The sequence below is a fragment of the Stegastes partitus genome, unplaced genomic scaffold (genome assembly GCF_000690725.1).
Source record: "Stegastes partitus isolate 25-593 unplaced genomic scaffold, Stegastes_partitus-1.0.2 Scaffold1440, whole genome shotgun sequence".
Taxonomy (NCBI): domain Eukaryota; kingdom Metazoa; phylum Chordata; class Actinopteri; family Pomacentridae; genus Stegastes; species Stegastes partitus.
In genome coordinates, this window is record NW_007579171.1 from 2,752 (window position 1) to 30,595 (window position 27,844).

The following is a 27,844-nucleotide window of genomic DNA, read 5'->3' on the forward strand; positions in this document are numbered from 1 at the left end:
TTTTGTCCTTGGATTCACAGGAATTAACAAGAAGTAAACCAAAAATATCAGCTTTTTACATCTATTGTTAGTAATGAAATGCCTTCAGGTGGTTTGTTAGAAGTCGAGGATCCACATGTTGAGATTTGAGGAGTATCCGTAAAGGACAAGTTATAAATTATCTCACAAACTCTGTTGGTGTTGTTTCAACCTGGTAACACTCAGAAATCTGTTTTTGATTCAAATAGAGCTCAACTAATACTTGATTTCAGGGCTCCGAAATTAATTTTAGGTTATTTTAAGAGTTCAAAAAGTTGTCGGGAGCACACTACCTAATGCACAGCCTTTTAATGTGCAAACAGACATTTCAACACTACTATGTCTTCATCAGAGTCAGATAAAAAGCTGCATATTCCTGAAAGCTGCATGGAGAACAACTTAAGGTTCTATTAAACTTCTGGTATCAACATATTGGCTAATGTTCTTCACCTCCACTTCACTCCGCACCACCGTGTGCTCTGTTACATGCGCTGCAAACAGTTCTAAGAGTCAGACTGCCTCAATTCTGGGCAAACTATGTGATAGAACAGTTTCAAAATGACTCTAAGCATCTTTTTTTTTCATCTGCGTTATATTCTGTAAGAAACACACTACTTCCAATATATCTGTGATAAGCTAATATCGGCTACCAGACATATCAGTTGGGCTCTAAAACTGATCACACGGACATATTTGAGCTCACCTTTTCAAAATAGTGCAAAAGAAACACAGATAGAAAAGGAATCGGACGAAGTCTCGAAGCAAAACAATCTTTAAAATAGTTCAAAAATGTTTTTTGGGGCATTAAATGCTGCTTTAAAAAAAACTGCACAAAGTAGTAGTTGCAGCTTGTTTTTCTCTCAGAAGACGTCAGTGTATTTTTAGCGATTCGTAACAAAGTGAGCCGAAACGAGAAACCTCACCACCCCCGAAGTGTTTGTGAAGATTTGTGAATAGAAGCTGCGTAGGAACTGTGAGTGCCAGCACGTGTTGCATTCATGTGAAATAACAGCTGTGTTTGTAAGAGAACAGAGCACATCAGGGTAAAAAAAAAAAAGAGAGAAAAAAAAAGGGATAAAACCACCTGTTCGTATGTTCTCATTGGGTTACGTGTAGTTTACCATCACTTTTGCTCATTTAGGAAGCCTAGCGAGGAGGGTCGGGGCGTCATATCGCCCCCAACAGGCGATGGGAGGAACTGCTGACGGTGTTTTACTGTATTATCTTTGGACCACAGAGTGTTCCTTCATGTTTTATCAGTATTTGCTTTCATTGTGTTTATTCTGCTTAGAGATTTTACAGGATGAATTAGTGAATCTGGACATTGTTTTCGTGTTTTTCCCCCCTTTTTTTTTTTGTCGTCACACACACACTCATGCTTTCGTGCCTTTTTCTGCTGCTGGACGCCTACAGCTGCTCCGTTGGCAACACACACACCTGCTACCTTTTGCATTTCCAGTCACTTAGTCACACAAAACACACACATATTCTGGCTGAGAGCTGTGCCTTCTGAGCTGCATATATATATATATATACATATATATATATAAACAGAAACACATGAAAACACACACTTTCTGCCTTCTGCTCGGGGTGCAGACGCCTCCCGCTTACCGCTTTGTACGCCGACATTCTTTTGTAAAAGGCCGCTGTAGGCTGAAGGAGAGGATGGAAACTTGTCACGCAGTGCAAACTCACTTTTTTCTCTTATTTTCAACATACATTAGAAACTTTTGAAGCATTTCTTCTTTGGTAGAAGAAATGGCAAGACAGACGGTCCAGGTGGCCGTCCTATCTTTCTGCATCTGTTCTGGGCTGCACCGGGAACCAAGTGTTGAAAGGTTTAGACATATCAGTGTTGTGATGAACTCGAGCCTGGTTCGGTATTTTTCTTGTTGTTATTGACGCTCGCTCCAGCTTCAAAAATGAATGTGCAGATTGCTTCAGAGATAACACGTGTCCTTTCTCGCCTGCAGGGAGTAGAAAAGTCTTTAACCGTTTCCCCCTCCTCTCCCACCACCAAACAGGTGAGACCCTGTTCCAGCATGGAAACTGTTATCAGCTTCCTCCGTTTTCTCGCAGCTGTAGACCAGAACATTGTGATCAGATAGAGGTGGAGGGTTGCAGGGTGATCCCTTTCTGCTGTGCCACTCTAAATTAGAGTGGAGGTTTTTTTTTCTTCTTCTTTCCCTTCTCGCCTAGAATACATGACACAGATCTGAGAGTGTTCCCTGTAGCATTTATAACCTAAAGTAGGTCTTTTCTCCTGTCGCTGACCCAATACACTCATTTTTTCCCCACTTTCTCTCTCCTCCAGACGCGATGCTTAAAATAATTTTGCAGAAAATGTGGAGCACCCACATTTTTGGGGTTAAGTTTGTAGAGGAATGCCAGTCAAGAAATACAAATAAAAAATAAAAAAAAGCTGCACAGGTTGAAGAGAGTTATGGGAGACGACGTTGTGGTGACAGTTCGGGTGTCCAGGAGGCAGCAGGTTTTCTCAGGTGAATTTTGAATGTGTGGTTGTGACGCCGGTGACAGAAACGACTTGTTTACGTCACGGCTTAAACTGGACTGAGTTCCTTCAAGAGGTGCGTTTTATTTTACCCCCAACATCCCTGCACTTTTTTTTTGGTTGTTGTTCTTGTCGTCAGTAGAATGCAGCTTCCTTTTACATCTATTTTCACTCTGTTTTGTCTCACACATTATGTGCCGAGGCAAATTTTTAGTAAAGCCACAAACATCACCCAATTACCTGAAAGTATGTTATCAAGGAGGAGTTTAAAACTAGTTCCATTTTCCTGGAAAGAAAAAGAGGCACCATTTATTGTAATTTTATGGAGGTAATCAAACAGAACGAGTGCGGAAGACGATTTGAAAGCACCTGTTCAGTGAGAGAAAAGTGGACGCTGGTGCATAAAACAATTTATGTGCATCTGCATTTGAAAGAGCAGTTTTAACATTCTGGGAAAATTTGATATGATTCTCATGTTTGTGGGATAAAAAATGTCTAATGCTGCAGTCAGGAAACAGTTAGCTTAGCATAAAGACCAACAAAATTAAATTCAGCCCTCTAAAACAAGTAATTGTCATTTTTAAACATAATTGTTTTATGCTTATTGAAAACAATTAGTCCATTTTAATTATCGCAGTGCAATTACCAAATTACTAAGGCTGCAATTTAGAATAAAGCTGTCAGTGAATATTGAAGTGAGCCTTTATTTTCTTGAATTTGCAATCGAAATTAGACATTTTACCAAAATTATTCAGCCGACCAACAAGATATAAGGCGTGAGAGGGGCTGCTAGGTGGACTAGTCATCCTGAGTCTTGTGCTAAGCTAAACATCTCCTGACTGTGGCTTCCAAATTAGCATCCAGACGGAAGTGTGGTAAGAAATCTCAATTAAACTCTTGAAAATGCCAAACTGTGCCCTTTAATTACAATATTAAATGAAAATGAGTTTGCTTCTTTTTCCCTTGCTGCAGTACTTGAGGCTTGATATTACTCAGAACTCATTACCGAATTTAAAATGACACAAAATGAGAAAATTGGATCAATTTGTGGTCGTCTGGCAGAGAAACAATCCATCCAGCGTCTCCAGCTGTAACAAAAGATAGCGTGCGCCCGAGAAAAGGCTTGAAAATTAGTTTAATACCACTCAAATCTCCTCAAACTGTGTTTTTTTTTCTCCAGATTTTAAAGCGCTGTCTTGAAGGAGAGTAATTTTCTGTAGAAATCTCACCGACTGTTTGACAAAGAGCTTAGAAGCAGCAAATACGTCATGATGAAAACGCTGGGCCGAGGTGAGAGCAGCCTCCAGCGTCTCTTCCCTCATCAGTTCACTGGTCTGCACCGAGCAGAAACGCCTCTTTAGCGGCAGCCAGCGAGCTGCAGACAGATCTTGTCAGACTGTCTCTGTGGATTGTAACGCCAACTTTCAGACTCCCCGAGACAAAAATACTCAACTAGTAAATCTGTCTGACATAACGGTAAACTTCCAGGGATGGGAGGGTGGGGGGCTCGTATGAAACAGTACAACGAGTAGTAAAGAAACAGGGTGAAACCTTTCCGTGTGGGTGGTTTCCTGCTGTCTGGATCCGTCATCGTCTAGTCCCGGCTTTAACGTCTCATTCTTCTGTACCTTTTGGATGAGGCAGTACACGTGTATTTACTGCACTGAAACCTCTGTATGATATGTGATCAGACTCTTTGTATCTTATGCTATTGTACAAATAAAAGCTTCATGATACATGAGGTCAACGTGTGAAGTCGTCTTTGAAAATGGTTGCAAGCTGCAGGAGGAACATCATAAAGCTAACTTACAGCCAGAGTACTGAATGATAGCATTACAGTGTTTTTCCTGCTGCCCCCAAGCAGCCTATAAGAAAACTAGTCATTGCACGTCTAATTAAGAGTAATTTACCAATATGAATACAGACACGCAACAAGAGCCTGCACAAGGTACATAATATTTCCTCTCATTAAAGCTCAAGCTGTCAGCGTTGATCATTTTTGCTCAGTGATCCACATCTAATGATGTCAGTCTAACCTTTGTGGCGTAATTGATCGCATCCGAGCTGAGGCGATACTTGAAGTTCAGATTCGCCTGTACCTGTCAATCTGAGATGAATCACCTATTTTTAAAAAAAACAACGTGTTTGTCTCACATTTAAAAAGAAACGAGACAAGACGTGTGGTGGCATTTTACCGGTTGTATTTATTCCATCTCCATAACGTGACAATTGTCTGACATAGAACAGCTACAATGATAAGACATTCAAATCAATATTAAATGTCAGCGGCATGAAGTTACACAGATTCATTACTGGACACGTTCATGATCATTTTATACAGTCAATGTGTTTGTTTACTAAATTAAACCCGTGTCGGACAATGGCTTGTTATTTGAAAAGCAAGACTATGTTACAGCTACAGCATGTACAGCTCAAGTCGGACCGATCACAGGAGTAAACAGGCTTTCACTCACACAGACGGACGGAGCCACTGTTCAGAGATCAGATTAAAAGCCTTCAGATAACCGAGAACATACTGTGTACTCTGTGGAGAAGTCATTTAACAGCGAGGCCGACTTTTTTACTTTTTCTTTCTGAGGCTGAGCTCAAGCGGTACAGGAAGCCAAAAGGAAAGACAAAGTGCCTCGGGGTTGTTTCTGAACGAACGGGGCTACAGCGAGATGAAACACAAACACAGAGGAGGCAGGATGGCAGTTCATCAAGAGCCAACTTTGTGCTAAGAAAAGAAATCTGAGGTGGAAGCTACGGTTTCTGTCGCTTTGTCTGAGCTGTGCAGTTCTTGCAGGAGGCCAAATGATTCAAAAAGTGCATCCCTTTTTCTTTTCCTCTGCATCCAAACATGCAATGAATGAAACGATAAAATCAATCTGTGAAATCGTCTGCCATCCTCCCTCAGTTAAAACTGCAGGAGAGGATCTTAAACATATTAAAGCCATTTCCACAGAGATGAACTTTACTGGGGCGAGTCAGCAGGAGTTGTCCCAGTAAATACGAGCGGCTCATTTAGTGCTGGCTGAGTGTCAGTGGTCATCTGTCAACGTGGTTTTGTTAGCTTTCTAATCTGTCTGACCTAAGGAGAGAAGAAAAGAGGAGAGGAAAGGGTTTTTTACTTTTTTGTAAGGGTTTCTAACCAATTTCCACTTTGCTCTCTGATATGTTAGCAGCCTCACCTCCTCCTCTCTCCTCTTAGTTCTCTCCCAGTTTCAGTCGTGCAAACTCGTTGGCGATCTGTAGCGCCTCCTGCAGGCACAGCATGTTCCTGCCGGTGGCCTGAGCCGACATGTCTTTGCCGCCTCCTTTGCCGTCCAGCAGGGGGCACAGCTCCTGAACCCACTCGCTGGCTTTCAGTCCGCGGTTGGCCACATCCTGGGGAGGAAAGAGGGATGACATCGGTTAGCTCTGTGGAAGGTACTCAGGGAGAAGCTTAAGGTGCAACGAGCGAGTGGGCGTGATACCTGTGGGACTTGACACAGGCAGGTGATCTTGCCGGCGTCGGGGTCTACGGTGAAGAGCATGGCGGCGGTCTGAGGGGACTGGGACTTCAGCAGCTTCAGCGACTCATTCAGAGCCTGAGAGAGACGCAGGGAAAGATGGGATGTTAGGAGTAAGTAGAAGAAGGGAAGAAGTGAGAAGAAGGGAAAGAGTCAGGAAGAAAGAATAAACCATCTCCTAATCAGCCCTATTGATGTCTCAAGGTCAGAATTAATGGGCCACAGAGCTGATTTGGTCCCGTGGCAATAACACAATGAGATAAGCTAAGACACTGCCTGAGAAAATGTGCAATACTGCAGAGATAAAGTGAATTTTAATACTGTGTGCACTTCCACTTTATTTTTGAACAGGACTCAGATGAAGTCTTTGGGTTTGGATTATGAACTTGCTCTCTTTGTAAGGTTTTAATTTTTTTTTAAACAAGGACATCTTTTCTTTAGGGATGATATGTCAATTCAGATTAAACTGGAAAAAAAAATATTGCTCCATACACACTCTGCAGGTAATATTTAGCTTGTTAGCTAGCTAGCTTTTCAAAACATTAACACTCTGAGACCCACAACTCAAACTCAAAAGGCACATCAGCTTTAAAAATTAAATACTTAACTTAAAAAAACCCCAATTTAAACTATTTATTAGCCACAAACTGAAAAACAGTCATTGAACTACTTATCTGTGACATGCTGTTCTGTCAGGAAAACTTACCAAATCCAGGCTTGAGATGCTGACATAGAATCAAAATCACTTCATTCTACATGCATCATTTAAAGATTTGTCAAAAACAAAGTTTGCATCGGATTCTATATTAAAAAAATGTAAAAAATTAAAATTCTGCGCTCCTCTGTGCAACAAACAGCCACGTGACAAAAATTCAAGAACTTTTTATCTGAACTCGGATGAAGTGCAGGCTGTGTTTACTGAGACCAGAAAGGAGATAAGCATAAGTAGATAAAGAAAAGTAGCTTTCATTTGGTCTTTTTTATGATTTATGACGTTGTAACTGCGTCATAGTGCACAGATATTAGTGAGTTCCCTCTGCTTTGAGGTATAGTTTGCCTTTTCCAAAGAGGTGCAGGATTTATACTGCGGTGGAAAAATGAGCCCACATGTGACAAGAGGCAAAACTGAAGGGAGCAAAAAAAAAAAGCTGTGTCCTGACTGATACCTTTGCTGAGGCTCCGGTCTCCATCTCCATGATGAGCAGCGGTTGGTTGGGGCTGCTTTCGATCATCTCCTTCGTCTTTTCCAGGACTCTCTTCTGGATGTCGGCCTTGTAGTTGCGGTCAAGGTCGTCCATGGTCTTCTTCAGTCCCTTCAGGCTTTCCCTCATCTCGTCCTTCTGCCACTGAGAGATCACTGCGGTGCCTATCGACTGCAGGGAAGACAGATGTTGACGCCACAGCACAGAGTTATTCTATTCTGAAGGTTTTCTAGCGCAGACGTGTCATTTACCTCAGTCATGTCGGCGATCTCTTTCTGTATGTCCTTGTTCGGGGTCGTCTGCTGCTTCACCTTGTCTCCCAGAGCAGACAGAGACTGCCGCAAGGCATCGGCTTTCCTCTGGGCCTGATGGATGCGAGACACAGCAGCGTGAGCAGTGGGGCAGGAGGGAGGCAAGGGCAAAGAGCAGAAGGTGCAGAGAGAGATGAGGAAAGAAAGAGAAATAAGCCAAGTGGTGTGAGCGAGGGAACGGGAAAAAGGCAGAAAGATGAAGGAGCAGGATCAAACAGAGATTGTTGTCTAAAAATAGGGAAGATTAATTTGTCCTCTAGGCCTGGAGAGAGGGGGAAATGCAAAATTCTCCTTTCTAGCTCCAAGTTCACCTCAAGCTTCATTAAAGTTTCATCAGCGAGACCCAAATAAGACATGTGGTGGCTTTGTCTGGGACACTCTGTCGTTTAATTGGTCAGGTGTTTGTTAGGAGCGGCGACTAAATCATTGTGCTCGACACGCCACGGCAAGGCTTTCTTTCGTTTTTTACATAAAATGTGAGAGAATTAAATCTGCCGACTTTATTCAAAAATGTTGGCCAAACTCTTTTCCAGGCAAGCGTGGGAGGATGTGTGTACGCGGGGATACTGCTGGAAGCAAGTGCATCACTAAGTGTAAGTTGTGTGTGTCCTGACCTTCTGGGCCTCTGTTCCTGTCACAGCAACGATGCGGCGGATGCCCTTAGCGATGGCCTCCTCCGAGACGATGACAAACGGCGCGGCGTGACCCGAGTTCTGCAGATGGCTGCAGATAACAGAAAACAACAGCGCATTACCAGCAGCGTTATACAACTGCAGGAGGCAGATGAGAAGGAGAGCAGCGAGGAGCTGAGGGGAGGAACACGAGCAGGGGAGAAAACATTACAAAAACAGCAGCAGGAACAAGGGGCTGTTTGAAGCGGCTGCAGATTAAAACGACATCAAAGACAACATCAGGAAGCACACCCAACAGTTTACTAAAACCTGAAGCAGCATGAAACGGAAGGAAATAAAAAATAAAAAGCTCAATGCAAATGTCTCCTACAGTAATCACATGAAATGAAAAGTCTCTCTATAATATAATCTATAAAAGAGTTGATACGTCTTGGCATTCAGGTGAATTTTACAGCCAGGAGCAGACGCTGTTAAAGTCAGTGGAGCAGGTCTAATCGCTGGATTGAGCTTGACGAAATGTTCCGGGCCTCGTCTGCACAAGGACACGGTCGTCTCACCAGAAAGACACGCAAATCCAATTAACAGTATCCACTTTGCACACCACCGCTGGGCAGGTCTGACACGTCTGAAAACTCCATGCAAATGCAGACGTTTCTTCACGTTGCACATTTGAGTCCGCTCGGGACACGCACGGTAACTTCCAGCAAGACTTCAGATGTAACGGCGAGCGCACACTTAAATCAAAGCAGCAGATCAGGGTAAAGGGAAAAAAAAAAAAAAGTGTATTTTCTGCTCCTGTGTTCATGTTCCCAAACATTACTAATGTCTGTGAAACACATTCCTGACAGACTGGGAAACCAAAAACAAACACTGTCATTACGTGGCAGACAGTTACGAAGAAGCAGTGAGGGTGAATCAGGATGAAGCCACGTAGCAGCAAACAGAAGTAAACAACACGATAATGAATGGCACCGCTCCACAAACAAAAACAGGGAAGCTGAGAGAAAAAAATGGAAATAGAAATGTGTTTCTTCTTCAAGTTTTCTTGCATTCTGTTTATGAAACCAAACATTTCTTTGACTATTTAGAGTCGATACTTCACAGGAAATAGCTGCTTTTATATATTTTTCAAGTCCATATTAACGAAATTGAGAGATGTGTTTCTAAACACATGAATCATGACTTAATGAAGTACTGGTACCAGACTTAGCATAACCCTTCCCCATAACACTATAACGTTACCTAAACTAACGAGCATTAGCATCACTGGTGTAAACATTCGATTACAAGTGATTACACCAACAACAGTCCACAGTTTGTGAGTCAGTCATGTACTCATCCAGCAAATGCATCTTCTCAGAATGCAAAACCATGAAAATATCTGACATCTACAGTGTGTGTTTGTGATTTCACATTTCCACAAGCTAACCCGTTAGCTTCAGTTGAAACAAACCCTGGTCTGTTTGCACTTTTTTTGTTTTTTTTTACAGTTTATCTGGGCTGATGATCAAACTGTAAATCAGCACCATTTTTTCATGATTTTAAACCTAATTTCCATACCTAACAGCTTCTTTTCAATCATTCTAATTTGGCTGGGTGGTTAATAGCAGATTTCTATTGTTATAACTTCAGAGCACATTTAATACTGCTTTATGTGGACTTTGATTAAAGTTGGTAAAGCTTTAAATGCTCCATTTGTGTACTTGACTGATCTTCTAGGCTAAAAAGACCTCAAAGCATCAGATCAAACATTTTTAGCTCAATTCTGACCGAAGTTTTCTCATTTTTGCTTTGTTTGGGAATGTCTCTGCTATTTTACTTTTCACTTTTGTAGCAACAACCACACAGAACAGGAAACCAGTCAACAACACGATGTACTGCAGTCCAGTTCACTGTTAGCGACACTGGCAGTTTTTCTTTCAAGACATCAGCATGATACTCACGTTCCACCACAAAACTCGATGGAGGTGAGAGAACCCGCAGCACTGGTGGGGTCGTCCAGCAGTTCCTGGACGGGAATACCAACGGACACGACTCTGACTGGGTCGGGGTAGGTCTCATCAAACACGGCGCGCAGACCTTGAATGGCCTTGGCTGCTGCTAGCGGTGCGTCCATGGCGTACACTGGCTGCAGAGTTCAGGTGGAGATCACATTCAGAATTATCATCATCAAATTTAAGCAAAAATCACCCATTATGGGAAAATCAAGACAATTTAAAACGTTAATCAGGATAGAATCTTTCATTACATCTTTTCAGACATTTTCAAGTTACAGCTGAGAGAGGACTGACACAAACGTCATTATTATTCTGAGTAAAAAGGCTTCTTCTCCTCATGAAATTCTACTATGTGACGATTTCATTTGTATTCCACCACTGACCTTAGCGTCTCTTATCATGGCACAAGCCATCTCCTCAGTCCGGCGGACCTCACCCGTGCTCAGGGCACCTTTAGCAGTAAAGTCAAAGCGCAATCGATCGGGGGCGACCAGGGAACCTCTCTGGTCCGCCTCCCCCAGAACTCCCCTCAGGGCGAAGTTCAAGATGTGTGTGGCGGTGTGGTTGCTCATGATGGGCCTGCGACGAGCCTGGAGAGAGCGAGAGGAGTCAGAGCTTCATCCAGAACGTAGAAACAGATCCTGAATCATTTTCTGACTGATGATGAACAATATAATTTACAAGTATCAATCTGACAGAGTGTTCTCACCTCATCTACATGTAGAGTGACGCGGTCTCCAACCTTCAATGTTCCATAGACGGTACCCACATGGAGAACATAACCTCCTCGAACCTGCGTGTTCTTTACAGTGAACTCCATCCGCTGCGAACACAGAAAGAAAAGGCCCCAGAGACAGCAAGGTTAGAGAAAAGTCTCTGTCTGGCAGGAAACGGGAAGCAAAAATAATTCCTGGCTGATGCTTTGTGTGTATTTTTATTATAGCATCTGGAGATTAAATATAGCAGAGAACACAAAGCCTTAACAAGCCAAGGTTCCTTTAACACGCCTTCACATCCTTGGCAAATACGAGAAATATTAGAAAAACCTATGAACACATACAAAAGAAACAGTAGTGACATTTGAATGGCTTTTCTTTTCTTTCTTTCTTTTTTTTTTTTACACAGATGCTCTCCTGCAAACTGTAGATACGACTGTTTTCGTGCCATTCCGGTTCTCGGTCATGGAACAGACTGAGAACAATTTATTATCTTTCATCCATTGTTGCGTCAGAATTGTGATATTTCATTTGGCAGCCTTTGTCGCCAAGCAGACGGTCTATTTGCCTGCAGTCATGATTTCAACCGGCTATCACACTCACCAGTTCTATTTAAACAAATGTGGCAGCTTTGAAGATAAGATAGTGTAATTGTTTTATCTCCCCAATTAAAAGTCAACAAAAGGTGAACCTCCTTTTTTTTCCCCTTTGTGCCCGCAATGCGACCACTGTGTAAAGTTTGTGGTGAAAAAAAGCAACACACCAACTCTGGAAATTGCCCTAATGAGGACTTTTGAAAACCTCAGACCTCTTTGTGGAAACACTCAGCCAAGAAGCTCATTATAAACCACTGCATTCACTTTCTTTCTTTTTTTTTTTTGCTGCACTTACATCCTCTGTGCTGTCATCCTCTCGAAGCATGTAGCCCTCGTCAAACGTCTGTCCGCCTTGCTCGGCGTAGAAGGACGTCTGGTCCAGCACAACGCCGCACTCCTGACCCGTAGTCACTTCATCGCAGAAGGCGCGATCGCGGCGCAGAGCCAGCACCGTAGCGGAGGCCTGCTGAAATTCTAGACACAAAAACAGGCTCAAGGTCAGTCAGTGAATGTCAGCCGTCCAGCTGAGCTAAGACGTGTTTGTGCGAAATCGTATAGCACAAACCGTAGTTGCCGTTTTCATCTGAGGTGTATTTGTATTTGGGAGCGTCGTCTGTGGCCGGTGTCTGCTTGTTCCTCAGCTCTTCGATGGCGTAGATGTCCAGCATGATGTGGTCCTCGTATCCTGCGCCCTTACCCTGAGACTTCAACTAAGCACACAGAAAGGTGCATGTTCAGTTATGAAGCAAACTTCAAACCTGATCGTATAATTTACAACTCACAGACTTTCAAAGACAAGCTAGCGAACAAACATACGAGGTCAAAAAGTACCAACACTGTTAACGAAGTGCATCATGGTCACATTCATGCAACATGTGAGAGCAGTAACTGCCAGGAGACTGTGTGACATCGTGTTGTCAGCAGGAGGACCTGTGCTGTACATGTTTTTCTAACCAGTGGTAGATACACATTTGCGATTTCTCAGTGGACCACAAACTAGAGCAGAGAAGGAACCATCAAATTTTGCATCAGTCAGCAGCCTCAATTACTCAACTGTCATGCTGAGGAGGACGCTCTATCGCACTTGAACTTGTTCTATGGCACTTATCCAGATTGTTTTCTGACTAGATCTCTGCTTGTGTTGTATCTGCTCTAAGATGTATGTTGCTTTGGATAAAAGCGTCTGCAAAATGAAATTGTAGAATTGTAGGACTATCACTGAAGAGGAGAAGTGGGTCTGCAGCTACCATCCAGAGAAGAAACAACAGTTTTCAAGTGGAAGAATCTGCAGTTTCCAAAACTAGACATGGTGCGTGATTTCAGGAGGAACTCATCCTGCAGGGTCAAAGCTCTACTGTAACGTCTCAAGTGAGAACATTTGGCGCCAATGACCTGAACTGTGGTTTGACGGCACTGTAATTAAGTTTTTTGGTCACAACAAAACAATCATCGCTGTCCTACTTGCCAGATGTGTCTCTCTGTGACCTTTTGTTCTTCCATATAAAGGTATTCAAGATGAAGGGTTGTCACTTAACGCAGTTTAGGTGCTTGATATATTTACATAACAGGACTTCGAGGGAGCCTTACAAGCATTGCAGAATTGCTGGGAGCTTTGTGTTGCTGTACAACGAGACTACTTAGACAGAAGTAGCAGCCAAATGCAAATCAGGTACGGTTTACATCATTAATGAGCATAATTAGAATTTTTGATTTTTGATCGCCCCTCGTACATCATTAGTGACAACAAAAGAAAATCAGAGTTTGATTAATGTCACCATTCAATAAAAAGTGCCATTTTTCATTGGGCAAATAATAAGTAACTCCAAATGTATGCAGGTAACAAAAACCTTTATGAGCTGGTTTCCTTGAAATGCTTTTATTTCATTAACCTGCTTTGTTTCTGAAGGTATAAAAAGGCAGCAACACTCCAGCTCACAATGTAATAAAAACTATGTACGCTTTCAGGGTTTCTGTTATTTTTAAATGTGGAGGTACCAAGTTGTTTTCTGTTTTTATTAGGCGCAATCTAATTTAATTCAATACCTTGTCATAAAGCTTACAATCTTTACATTTGTTAGATGATAGTCGTATTTTGTTGTTATTGTCAGAGCTGACCTTGGAGTTGAATCAATGTCCCTCTGATACAGTCAACAAAAACAGAAACAGAAAGCTTCCCAAAGTTAGGATTTACTCCACGGTTCATGTATTAGTATGCTGTAGAGTGCACAGGTGAAACTAATAAACTGTTAAAGCAGCCTATATGACAGGAAAAGGAGGAAATATGAATGCATAGTGTGTCAAACTCCCTCATCTGGCAGGAAGCAGAACTGCAGCACTGACATTCGTTCACCGTGATGTGTTGGACAGTAATGTGAGGCTGCAGTATTATAGGAAAGAAATCAATCTTTTGACCGAATCAAACAGCCAGGGATTAAGCACGGGGCTGTAAAGTAAATGTGGGTGTATTTAAACAGCAGGTGCATGGCTCCTGATTCTGACTTACAGTGCAATACCCGAGAACGCTGACACAAGGTGAAATAGTACACCCAGGGGAGAGGACACGAAATACTGCTCAGTGGAGTCTCCCCACCGCGAATATAAGAACCTCCCATCCCCTCACCTGTGCTGCCTTCTTCTCCTCCTCGAAGGCGGCCATGTCCACGTCCATGCCTTTCTCCTCTGCGATGAGGGAGGTCAGGTCCAGAGGGAAACCGTATGTGTCATACAACAGCCATGCAGTGTCGCCTGGACGCACAGACGGAGACAGAAATCAGCTGCTTGATATGCAGGAGAGCAGGAGAGGGGTCTGTCTGCAGCTACATTGCTGGAACACTCGTGTCCTTGAGTCAGACAGTAAACATGTCAGCGAAACAAAACGGTGCAGTCATCATTTTGACGAGTTAGACGTGAAAAGTTTGAGTTCATGCTCGTGTTGTACTCCCATCAATGCAAATGCATCTTGCAAGGACACTGCTACGTTTTCCATTTTGCCATTTGTAGCACCTCATTTTGACTAAGCGCACAAATGATGCTGTCACCCTTTAGGACGAAGACGAAATAAATTGAAAAGCCTGAGGTAGACGGCAATCTGTCAGACAAATCCAATACAGTGCATGCTAACATCCCTGGAGGGAAGTTTAGAAAGGAAAGCTGGATGTTCATCAGTTTTTATGCCATTTAAATTTACGACGTGAAAGATCGGTCATTGAGATTTCTAATTATATCTCAATTTCTGTTAGCCAATCAGAGTATTTTTAAATTTGGAACAAGAAAGATTTGGATCATCATGCGTGACAGTCAGACAGATGGATGAATGGTGGAAACGACCGATCCATAATGCACAAATTCTGATGGGATTAAAAGGGAAAAAAAACAAAGCAATTGAAGGACGACAGGAGTGACAGAGAAAAGAGGCAAGAAAGAAAGTGACGTGGGTGGTGAAGAGAGATGAAAGGTAGAGAAAGGATGAAAGGATGATTCAGGGAGAACAGGAACAAAACTGGTGCACTGAACTTGTCAAAACAAAGGGAAAATGATATCTATGTCACAAAACATCCAATGATTTTAAAATAAACTGAAGCTCTCTCCACGAAAATCAACAGCGTAGGAGACATAATGTGAGCACATACAAGTGGCAATGCTTCTAGTGAAGAGTGTCTCACCTGGGATGGTCTTGCTGTCTCCCAGACTCATTATCTTCCTGTCGAGGATGCGGCGTCCCCTGCTGAGGGTTTTGAGGAACTGCGCCTCCTCCTCATTAATAATGTCCTTCACCATTTCTGGGTCTTTCTTCAACTCCGGGAAAGCTTCGCCCTGGAGAAGGAGAGCGAAGGAGACGATGGAAGATGAGACAAGAGAGGAATGGAGAGGAAGAGGAACAGAGGAAAAGCAGAGGAGCGACGGCAAAAGAAAGACAGACAGAGGTCACCAATTAAAGCATAACAGAGCTGAACTGAAGCTGTTTTTATTGGGTTGAAAATTGACAGAAAGCTCCAATATCCAGCTCTTTATCGTGACTGAAAGAGAACTTTTAACTTTTTAAACGTGTGAGCTGATAACCCCTATTACGGTCTTTTGAAAAACCTCGACAAACAAAATTCAAACCCCCTTTTTTCTGCTGCAGAACAAATGCCCTTCAGAGCTCAGTGTCTGCTTTTAAAGACATAATTTATGAATATTTCTGAAATACTGGCATCTCCAAATAACAAACGTGCAAAAGCAGAAACTCATGAAAATATCATAATCATGCAATAAACTGTACTCTATCGTTATACGTCACATAAAACCTCCAAAGCGTGTCAAGCTTTGGAAGAATTTCCCTTCAATTTGCTCGAAATCTTAGTTAGACCAACACAAATTTGCAAAATATTAAAGCCATATGCAATACAATGTTAGTACCCAGCATTAATGCATAAATAATAACAGGGTTATGCAACTGTAGGACTGAACACAGACAAATGAAGGATTTATAGTCTCTTTAAGTTGGTTCTCATGACAAATGAGCTAGCTTTGTGCCTGTAACACACAAACACATTATATTCTTACACATTTTACTACACAGGTGGTCTCTTTTGCTCTCCACATATGAGCTCGCCTCAGCTCTTTTTAGTTACCAACATTTTTCGAAGCAGTTTAGACTAATTTTTCCTCCATTTAAAGCTGAACTTGTGGGGCACACCTACAGGCTGAAGGTCACCACTTCAGAAAGTCTGCTACTGTTGAGTCAACAGCTAACTTGGCTATTGTTGCTCTGTTCTAAAAACTAATTCTATCTACTGACGAGCAGTTTGCTTTTTTTTAAAGCTCAGCATCACGGGTGAACAATTTGTTTACTTCTTAAATCCTGTTACTGCCAGAAAAGACTGAATTCAAGCGCAGCCTACACAGAACTGTCTACACCTACAGTACAATAAGACATAATAGATCAATAATTTAAAAAAAAAAATCTGACTGTCAAGACTGAAGAACATTACATTTTATAACTAATGACCTAATGTTAAATTCTTCACTAGCAGATTATGTGGCCTGTGGACACGCTACAATGAAAATGAGGCAGACGAAGACAGACAATCTCACCAGGGAGTCGACCACCACGTCCACCAGAGAGGCAAAGAAGCCCCTCTGAGCTCCCAGCTTCTCGTGGGAGTAACGGACTGCACGACGCAGGATCCTCCTCAACACGTAGCTAAACATGGTGGAGACAACAAAACAGGAAAATTCATATTAGAAACTATAAACCCCTGCCTTTATTGCCTATTTTTAAGATGTGTTGTGTTTGTCTGTACTAAATCACCTTGTAACAGCCAATTACCCAGAATACAGTGTACCTCGAGTCTCCAGCACGTTAGTTTGTCAATCAAGCGTAACATTTCAAATTCTCAACATCAGAACAAAGTAAATAAGACTACACTGCACACAAATTACAGCATGCTGTACTTTAACTTTCTGTGCTTTTTTTAGCTGAAATGTTAATATCTCACCCTCTTCCTGTGTTGTCGGGGCGACCGCCGTCCGACAGGGCGATGGTGATGGTGCGGGCGTGGTCAGCGAGCACTCGGTAGGCCATGTCGATACCGTCGGTATCCTCAGCACCCACTTTTCCAGTATAAGATCGAGCACCGGTGCCCTGAAACAAACACAGAGCAGGTTCAGAAAGCTTTTGAGATGAATGATTCCCAACTTACTTCATTTCCGACCCTTTTTTTTTTTCTCGTAATTTTGGTTTAGTGTGCATTCATCGAATTAACAAAAACTGGACATTTCCAACATGTATCATTACTTATAACCGTCTGCTGTAATTTGTCTTCTCTGCCGACTTGCTAACCAATGTTCTTGCAATCTCAACTACAGTAAATGGTGTTATTGTGTTATACATTACTGTGTAGTCCGCCTGTCATAGCTGGTAGTTTATGGGAAATATGTATACTAAAAATCAGCCTCATATGTCAAGTCATTTTTTTGAGGTTTTCTTTTTGCTCATAATCCTACTCTGGTTAGTCATCACTGTATTAAATTACTGTATTTCTAACGTGATTGGGGACACGCCACTGCCACAATAAAGTCTGGCATGAACACGGATTTTTCGGACAAAACATTTAAACTCAGCAAACAGCTAAACTGTGCCTTGCTGTGTGTTTCTTCTTTAGAGCAAGAAATATGTGTGACCTTATCAGACCTTTGACTTTCTGTATTAACAGTGTACCTGCTCAAGTTTGTCTTAGCAGGCATGTTAGATTTTCTTATCTCGTTTACATTCCTATGCAATTGCACTCACACAAATCCTGTACATTTCAGTACCTTCTGAATGGCTTCAAAATAAGGGACGAAGAGGTCAGTGTCATAGTTGGACATCTTGTTCTGCAGCACCGACACCAGACGCTCCAGACCCATTCCTGTGTCGATGCTCTTCTTAGGCAGCGGCTTCAGCTCCGTCTCTGACTCCCTAAACAGGGTGAAGTAGGAAACAAGACTTGAAACCACTGATTTGTTGATCATTAAAAAGAATATATCACTTGTGCAGTTTTGTTGCGGTAGAGCACACAGGTTTTTTTATCACCATGTGCATGTCTTTGAATTTTACTAAACCTGTACTTCTGCTGTGTAAATTGACTTATTTAATAGTTCTACTTTTCAATTTGTAAGAAGAATGAAATTGAACAGATTAACTGTTGAGGGGGGCATTACATTGTTAGCAGTACATTTTTCTGGGGTGCACAATTAAAAGAAAGACATACGAGGAGGTGTGGAGAAAGGGTGTGAGCATTTAATTCTATAGCTGCACAGTTTGTCGCACAAATAACAGATAAAGGTGTGTCCTATTACCTCTATATTTAGGTGTGTTGCTCTCACAAAGATTCTGATCATTTCAGCATTCATTGTGCAACCCACTGAACTGGTTACAAGCATGAACTGAAACCTGAAGCAAGTTGTTGTTCTGTTGATGGTTGTTGTTCTAAAGGATGGGTAAGTGTGAGTTGGTTTTGTTCAAATAGTTCTAAGCACAAAGTTAAATATTGCAATGATAAGCTGAAACTTGTGAACAATCATTTGCATGGAGACTGAACGCACTGTTCTAGCATTAGACGACCACAGCTGCAGCAAAAGCAGAAAATCCAGTTTAATAGTTGCTGTCAAGACATTTTGACACCCATGCTGTTCTACAGAAGTGTTTGGACCCGTGTGGAAGCTGTAATATCTCACTCTGGCGTTGAACAAACAGCTAGGCCAAGATCATCTAAAAAGGGGAGCCTTTCTATATGCTAAACAGGGCGACATGCATGCACACCATATCCGTATGTCAAAAGAGCAGGGCTATAGTCTCTAGGTCTACTGGTTGGATCAATATGCTCTCAATGGCCTGTGAAAAGTGCTACATCAATATTCTTTCAGGAGCAATCCATCATGTTTGGCGGCAGGAGGAGCAGGCTTCCTGTGAACACACACACTTTTTTACTACTTTGAACTTGCACAACGTAATGGGGGCTGCTGCGTCCAACTTATTTTTACTCAACTAACAGACACCACATCAGAGACATAATTGGTGTGGTTGCATTTCATTAAAGCAGATAGCAAAAAGGTTTTGCAAAGTCTGAAAACAGTAGGTTGACTTGTCTGAGTTATATTCCTCAATAGTTCTTGTTCTGGAATCACAAGTTTACATAGTTGTATTTTCAGACATCACATGATATGGGCAGGTGGTCTGTTCTGAATATGCTGTTTCAGTATAAAACAACCACAATAAATGATTTCATATGCTGCAAGCAGCTTTTTCCATATATGTAAAATTCCCTTACTGCACTGTGGTAGATTTAGTTCATCTTTTTTCCTCACAACCAGTTGATTGGTTTAAGAGTACGTATAATTTTTGTTGACTGCGATTTTCTTCAGTTGACTACAGCCCTAGAATATGAAGACTTTCCCTGATCATTCAGAATGCACAAAGAACTTAAAGTAAAGGTGTAGTGAGTTTGTGTTTCAGCAGCCTCTCTAATACAAGACTTTCTCATCCGGCTTCTATCTGGTCATCGCTATTCATTAAATGAGACCGCCTTACAGATTTATAATGCTCTTAATCAGTTGTTTTCTTGTGACACTAGTAAACGGAAATAAGCGGGCAGTAAATTACATCATGATTTGCTGTGGGTCACAGGGATTAGAATTAACCCCGAAGCACTGATTATACGGGATGACATCACCAAAGCTGTCCAATTAATAGGTTCACTTGAACTTGTGAACATGGACCCAAACGAAAAGGCAAGAATTCATCCATTTTGCCTGTACTCCAGACAAAATGATCCAAACCAAAAGTGTGAACGCGACCCAAGATCTGCTGGAAACGAGGATAAAGCAACACTCAGGATTACTGGTGTCAGATTGGATGGATGGTACTAATCCTGAGACATAATGCTTCGGCAACCCAAACACCACGAGAGAAGATGCAAACAAATGCAATGAACCAGAAAGCCTCTACATTTATCCCACAGGGGATCACAACAAATTGTGTTCTCTTTTAGAACTGTAAATAATCCCAGTGATGATGAGTGAACAGTTGCATCAGATTTTCCAACAAACAATATGAACGGAAAAATGAATCAGCCACTTACACACATGTATTACTTCTGCAAAAGCATCATTTGGATCACAAATGCTGAGTCACGAAGGCCAACATGCCTGCGCCGTTTGATTGTTTTGCGATCTTTTAACGTGTTGTGTGAGTCTGCTACCTGTTGAACTGGATAAACACCAGGTTCCAGATCTCCAGCACGTTGGGATCGTCCATGTTCACCAGGTGAGAGGCGTCCCGGCCTCCGATGCGATCGAAGTGGATCTCACTGCAGGGACCGCAAGGACCGGTGTCGCCCATCTCCCAGAAGTTATCCTTCATGCTGCCAGGCAGGATGCGAGCCTCCTCCATCCTGAGCAAAACACAAAAAGAGGACTTATTTTACTCAACTCAATTAAAAAGTAAAAATCAAAATGTGTGAAAATTGGGACCAGTGTCAAAACAAAGTGTTCAAGCCTCCGAACAAACAAACGTGACTTTCTGTGGCTTCCTTTTCTGCGCTTCAGTAATTTATTTAAGTCATCCTCAATCTGAATGTTTACCCAGTGACATTTCATACTCTCGTCCTAAAGCCTGGTTGTTAAAATGCAATTACAATATAAAAAAAAAATATTGTTTCTTCACAAAAGTTACAGAATGAATCAGAAAATTAGACAAAGCAGAGTGAAAACATCTCTGCATGTTTATATTGTGCAGACTGAGTTAGAACAGTAATGTGTTTTTCTGTGAGCAGTGACTTGAAGTAAAAAGTGAAAGACACACTTAATTATGTTTAATCAAAGAACAACCAACATAACACAGGCTGTCTCTAGTGGGGAAACACTCACATACATCATGAAACTACTTTAGACTGCAGACACTTTGCAGCATTCATGTAAAGATGCAGTGCAGCTCTATCAAGCAAAGTAAATGATTTGTAGAGGAGGTATCAGGTGCTCCAGGTGCACACCACAAGACAAGTAATAATTCACAGTTGGTGGTGATTATTTAAGACACAAATCCATCACATTCAAAACCCAACTCACCCCAAGTCAATCCAGATCTGTTTGCACTCCAGGTCGGGCTCCAGGCCTGCATCTTCATTACCTCCAAAGTAGGTGACATACAGACGGTCTATGGGAATGCCAAACTCCTGAGTCAGCAGCTCCAGAGCCATCTTACAGGCCAGTTGCTGCAGAGAAAAGAAAGACACCACTGGAGATGAGAAAAAGCATATGAAGTCCACACAAAAATCAATATTGTAGCTGTTATTGTTCCGGATTCTAAATCACTTTAGAAGTCTATGGCTTTCCTTGCACAGAGGAAATACTGAGATTTAACCCTTTTTGGGGGCTTTGACAATAAAAATAGCAATTTAATTCTGAAACAATTTTCTCAATCAGAAATTCCTTTCGTCAAACATGGTCAGAAAATACCACAAAAATGTATAGATTCTTGTCTAATAAGGTAACACAGTCTTATTGGTTTTACTGTGCACGGATCGATCACGCTCACTGTCCTGTGTAGTCAGCACCCAAAGGCCCATTCTGAGCAGAAAAACCCTGAAGCCCCTTCTTGAATGTTAATAAGGTGACACAGCTTTTTTATAATAGGATTATCATTATTGTTTGCACATCTCAAGTTGCTTACACCATATACTATGTAAATTTGCACATTCTCAAGTGAATCATTTCTACAGTCCTGCACAATGTAAATATTTCTATAACTTTTGAATTACCTAAAATTCCTTGGATTTGTTACACTTGCTATTTATTTGACTTGTAACACGTACCGTCTAGTGACTTTTCTTTTTAAATATTTATATCCTTCTTTAAAAATCCTCTACTTGGCAGCATTTACTCTAATGCACCAAATCACCCCATCAAATTCCTTGTATATGAAAACCTACTTGGCAATAAAACTGATTCGGTTTACTCAACCACGTTAACAGAACTGAAAAGCAATGCCCACAAAGAGAATTCACGTCAAAATGAAGGCCACTACCGGCAGCACTTTAACTGGAAAAGTTGGACAAGTTCGTTGATATAGTCAATACTGGCTTATTGCAGGTACACTGACGGATAAGCTGGCCAGCAAAGAACAGGAAATCACAGTCGAGAAATGCCAGATAAGGTCTAAGGACAAATGGTGTGATCAAACAGTATAGCCTAACATAGTTTACATGCAATGTACTGCATTTTTTCAACTCTCAAATACTGATACCATTATCGGCTAAAATTATAAGGTGACAAAAAATATTAAACAACTAAAAATGATGACACTGTAATACCTTAAAGTAGTCCCCAAAGGACCAGGACCCCAGCATCTCGAAGAAGGTGTGGTGGTAGACATCTTTGCCCACATCGTCCAGGTCGTTGTGTTTGCCTCCTGCACGGATGCACTTTTGCGTGTTGGCAGCACGATGAAGCCGGGCCATAGGATGGGAGGGATCGATGGTGTTGAGGAAGATGGGCTTGAACTAAGAGGAAGAGGTATTAAAAATGAGATAAGAAGAGTTGTGTTCTACTGATACTTTGAGTCAAAATATTCAGTGGGCATGTGGAGAATATAAGAGCAAGGCTAGAGGAGAGAGATCTGGAGAAGACGCAGTTCATACCTGGTTCATGCCAGCGTTGGCAAAAAGCAGCGTGGGGTCGTCCAGAGGGATGGTGGATGACGAGTGGACGTACTGGTGCTCATAGCGTCGAAAGAAGTCGATGAACTTCTCACGGATTTGAGCTGCACTCAAGGAGGAGTCCATTCTGAATCAGCTCTGTGAACAGAAATTCATACATACGAGTTAATACTGCAGCATGTTTAAACAGCTTCCAACCCCAGCAGCAACTTTTTAAATCAGTTCTCTGCCTAATTAAACTGTTCAGGATCACAGTGACACCAGAACCATTTATATTCTAAAAGAGAAAGTAACTCGCTGGGTGTGATCAACAACAAATTTGCAGCCAAGTCAGAATGTTGTTTTTTTTTTTTTTAAATTCACTGTTTGAAACAAGCTCATTTAACCAAAAACAGAATTGGGGCCATTTCTGTATTTGAATTCTTTTTGAGTTTGCGGTGGTGAAAGTATTTATCTTCCCTCTCATTTACAACTGGAAACGGTGAAAACCCTGACGGGGGTAATCATCTTACAAACAGGCTTTTACTGCTCTTCTGCCTGATTTTGGTCTGATCTAGCCTCCATACTGAACTGAGCCAGTGCTAACTTGGCAGTTACGGGGTGTCTGCACAGTACACAGTAGAGAGGTTAAAGACACAGTCGCCTCGTCCAACCTGTCGTGCCAAACAGCAGCTGCTACTGTTGTTCTGATCATAAGTGGTGAAACCTGGCTGATTTCTCTCAGTGTGACATTGGCAACAACTAAATGGATTCTAGCTGCAACTTGAAAGCAGAGATTCATGTCATCTGAATGTCTGTGATCCATCTCCTGGGCTCACGTTAGATAAAACAGAACACTACAAAACCAGAAAAGAGTTTGTTAGCTTTCTCAGGGAGTTTCTTATCCGTAAACGCAGTCTGGTAACCCAGCTTAGCTTTACTTTATTAAAATAGTAGTAGTAGTGTGATCCAGGTTTATTCTAAGATGATATGACCACACATAGCCTCAGATGAATTGCTGATATGTTGCACGAGGCCAATGTGAGTAGCACTGCCAGTAAAGGAGCAGGACTGCTTAACTGTATTTTATTTTAAACTTTCACTGAGTATTGATAAAAGGAGTGCACGTTAAATAAAAGTTTGTAAGACACTATAATGTAGTTGCTGGAAGGGGGTTTTATGACTGAACTGTATCTGTCAACAGTAAAGCTGTGTTTTACTATATTGTAATTCATTTATTTATTCACAAACAACCACATGCGGGTGTCCATAAAACAAATTATAGCCTTATAAATGGTAATTAAGTGGACGAAAGTAAAGAGTAACCAATTTATTATATCATATTATACTTACTGCTGCAACTAAACACTGTTTCTGTTAGCAGGTAACTGGTTTAGTCCATACAACAGGTCAAATATGCCCGAGAGGAGATCTTCAAATGTCTTGTTTTATCAACCAGCAGTCGAGATTCCAAATATGTTATAATGACATAAAAATAAGAAGGCAAACGTTTCATATTCTTGTTCAATAAGTGACTTAAATTATACATAGAATAGCAAATTTCTTGGTAATTATTGTCTTGTCATTAAAGCACGTCTAATTTTCATTCCTTGAGCCTATAATTAGGTGAGGTATGTCAGTTGTGTGTCTTGACAAGCAGCTTTAACTTCTATTCTGTCATTTCCCTCCAACAAATTGGCCTTTGGCTCTTCACGTGAACCAACAGCAGCTCTGGAATCTACTGAGACAGGCGAGGATTTTCATGCTGCAGTGCACAGCTGTCGATCTGAAACCAGATGTGGACCAAGCAGTTCTCATTTTGAATGTCTGCAAACATAATGCTGTCATATTCATTTTGCTGGTTCTTTCTGCTCAATGTTTTGAATCCAAAATACGTCGAAATATCGGCCATCAGGCCTGAATGTATTCAGGACATCTATCGCTGTCACGGCTGCTCACAGAGGATGTAGTTTGCTCACAAAGCACGCAGCTACCAACAGCAACAGAAACTGAATTGACAACTGTGAGAATCGATTATTGATTATTTTAAATCATTTGTCTGGCAAAATGCAGAGCAAAGTTTGTTCTCCCTTTCCAAACATATTTTTTTTAACAGTTTGTCACCTTAAAGACATCCAGTTGTGCTTCAGAAAACTTGATGATCTTTAAAACACTAAATCAAAATGTGTTTGAATGTTGTCTGTCTTAGAGGGTTGAAGCTGAATGAGAAACTTCTGGTGATGGGGGGCCTGTAACACTTCCTGAGACATTGCTGGATACTGAGCTGCAAAATTAATTAAACCTTGCTTGCTTGAAGAAATTGCATGGCGCAGAATTTAAGCATTTAAAATAACCCAAAAGGATCTATATTCAGTTGATGTGATTTGAAACAGCGGGATCTCACTCTAACCATGCAGCATGCAAACTGTTTCACAAAGAGAAAAAAAAGGGGGGAAAAAACAGTATACTGTCTATAATTAAAAGGCAGCAGAGTTGAATTCCCATCAGTGGACTCAGTTGTAAACTAGCTGGCAAAGGAAACCACACAGCTGGTGCCTTCTGCTCTCTGGGGCTAACAAGCGGACGGTAAACAGCCACTGTCCCCATCCTGGCTACCAAACCACTCGACTGGCAACCAGAGAAAGTAGAGACATTGGGGTGATGGGATGGAAATTTCAGCCCAGCGTCTTGTTAAATAAGGGCAGATGAGAGTTCACAAAGGACATCAGTGACACAGAAAAGAAAATCCAATAACTGGCGATGGAATATTACAGCAACATGTAGAGCTAGAATATGAAGTCAATTGTTTATGTCATCTATTTAACTAATCGCCATCTATTTTGATAACCGATTTGAGCAATTTTAAAGAGAAAGAGCCAAAATTCTCTGACTCCAGCTTCTTTTTATGGTTTCTTTACTCCTCTATGACAATAAACTAATAATCTTTGGGTTGAGGCATCATCCTGAGCTGTGAGAGGACAGTAATTAACACTTTCCACCATTTTCTGACAATATATACCCCAAACAACTAATCAAGAAAAAATGGACCATCTATTTTGATAAATGATTTATTGGTCTGAGGAAGTTTTGGGGAAAAATAGCAAAAAAATTCTGACACTAGCTTCTTAAATTTAAACATTTTCTGGTTTCTTTACTCCTCCATGAAGATAACCAACAACTTTGGGTTGAGGGCGTCATCTTGAGCAGTAGGAAACACTGATAAACAATTTTTGCAATTTTCTGTGGTTTTACAGCCTAAAAAACAATTGCGTTATCAAGAATATAATGGACCATTAATTTTGCAAATTGATTATTCGGTTTGAGCCATTTTTAACGAAAAACTGCCAAAATACAGACTCCAGCTTTTTACGTTTAAATATTTTCTGCTCTCTTTTTATTCTTATACGACAATAAACTAAAAATCTTTGGGCTGAGGGCTTCATCTTGAGCTGTGGGAAACACTGATTGACATTTTTTTTTTTTTACCATTTCTTTCTTTCTTTCTAATAAAAACTGCCAAAATAGTTCTGAAAATGTTCTGGTTTCTTTACTCTTCTGACACTAAACTCAACATACTTGGGGTAAGAGTGTCATCTTAAGCTGTGTGAAATACTTTTAGACATTTTCCCCCTACATTGTACAGTCCAACAACTAATCAATAAAATATTTAATAGATTAATCAACAACAAAAAACAATCAGCCCTAGTAACAAGAGGGGAAAATGTGATCTAAGATGCAAATAATGACCAACAGAATTGCAAGTTTCCCCCATGTGCAATCAGGTGGATGGTAAACACTGAAAACATCTTCATGGCTACGGAATTGAATCCCAAGTTATTCAGCCCTGTGGTTTGTCCTCATGACACATGTAACACCTTGACTTGGTATTTCCATCTCTGGGGGTGTCTGTTTGTGCCCACAAACACAGACTATAGTGACATATCCGCAGCTCTGAAGTGAGGTCCCAGAGGGTTAATTTCCTTTTCTCATGAAAATGGGTTCTCCCAAGCCACCTTTGCACCTCTGCTGTAAACAAGCGCGCAGAAATGGGTATCGCAAACCATTGACAGTCGTGTCAAATGACACCATTCCTCTAAAACATCCTCTAAAAACCGGCATCCTGCCAGCTGTTTGTAAATTGGTCCGCCGGGCAGAGGCACTAGCTTAAACTGACGTTAGCAAGCTAATATGTTAGCCGGTCAGCTAATATGTTACCTCTCTGTGTTCGGCCTAAAAGAGAGACCTTAGCACGCAACTCTGACAGAAACCCTATTCAGTGAGTGCTACAACAAGCGTTATTTATTGAAACGGCACCTGAGCAAATTCAAAATACTCACAGAAGTCGCTGTTCTTGCAGAATGAATCAGGTACTGCTCCCAGAAACACTGCTTTAGCCCACGCTGTTGGACCAGAAGGAAAGCATAGTGCGGCGAACACGCCCACGGAAGCTTTCCATTGGTCCTATGGCATGACACCTTGACAAATATCGATTCTCATTGGACGAGCCTGCTGTCAATCAGAGCCGAGCCCGCCACATAAGTGCTACAGTTTACCCTGCCCTGGCTGATGCAATGTAAAAGAGTGAGGTGTCAACGCACATATTTTTTTTCCAGTTTCATTAAAAAAGCTACTTTAAAAATACAAATTTAATTTCAGAAAAAGTCTTATTTCCCTCTGCTTGCGTTTAGAATTGAGATAAAGAAATATTAAAATCCGTTATTATTTAAGCTGTTATAATCTGCATTTATTTGCAATCAGAATGTGTTACGCATATTTATTTATCTACTTTATCATTGTTTGATTATGCTGAACCATTTGCTCTGTTTACTACGTGTATTTTGCTTTTGTGTCGTTATCATCTGTGCTCCCTGTATGTTTGTTTTACAATGTAAGTCATGAAAGTTGATAGAAAATTAGAAGAAATTTTAAATTTATAAATGTATATTTCGTATTACATTATATTCCTAAATACCATGGTTTAGATAATATTCTTTAAGTATTTTTTTAGACTGAGCTTATTCAACTTTTTCGTCGCATAATATTCGTGGCTAAGATGTTTTTTGTTTGTTTTTGTTTGTTTGTGTTGTTTTCATTTTTTAATATAACAGTTATCTAATTGTTATAGTTTGATTGTTTGGGTTTTGGAGATGTGGCACCAATTCTGTAAGAATTTACTACAGATTTGTGAT

The 27,844-nt window shown here is 41.2% G+C and overlaps 1 protein-coding gene across 1 annotated transcript; it reads right to left on the bottom strand.

Annotated features, from left to right (window-relative positions):
- Positions 1–4,717: 4,717 nt before the first annotated feature.
- Positions 4,718–27,076, bottom strand: aars1 (alanyl-tRNA synthetase 1). Its single transcript, XM_008299632.1, has 21 exons — positions 26,993–27,076; positions 22,659–22,814; positions 22,332–22,520; positions 21,088–21,233; positions 20,223–20,414; positions 17,797–17,941; positions 16,980–17,125; positions 16,576–16,684; positions 15,162–15,312; positions 14,120–14,244; positions 12,065–12,209; positions 11,795–11,973; positions 10,897–11,010; positions 10,571–10,777; positions 10,134–10,318; positions 8,173–8,281; positions 7,499–7,612; positions 7,212–7,418; positions 6,010–6,123; positions 5,725–5,920; positions 4,718–5,624 (listed from the first exon to the last, which is right to left on the bottom strand). Exons 2-20 carry the CDS (start codon positions 22,800–22,802, stop codon positions 5,741–5,743), a joined length of 2,901 nt encoding a protein of 966 aa, XP_008297854.1. The 5' UTR covers positions 22,803–22,814; positions 26,993–27,076; the 3' UTR covers positions 4,718–5,624; positions 5,725–5,740.
- Positions 27,077–27,844: the final 768 nt, after the last annotated feature.

What these genes read in the sequence shown, in the direction of transcription:
- aars1 (XM_008299632.1), bottom strand. Translation starts at nt 22,802, where the DNA reads ATGGACTCCTCCTTGAGTGCAGCTCAAATCCGTGAGAAGTTCATCGAC. An exon ending in AGATGAAAACGGCAACTACG is followed by an intron (nt 11,974 to 12,064) that starts GTTTGTGCTATA and finishes TTTTGTGTCTAG; the next exon opens with AATTTCAGCAGGCCTCCGCT. An exon ending in CCATGATAAGAGACGCTAAG is followed by an intron (nt 10,319 to 10,570) that starts GTCAGTGGTGGA and finishes TGAACTCTGCAG; the next exon opens with CCAGTGTACGCCATGGACGC.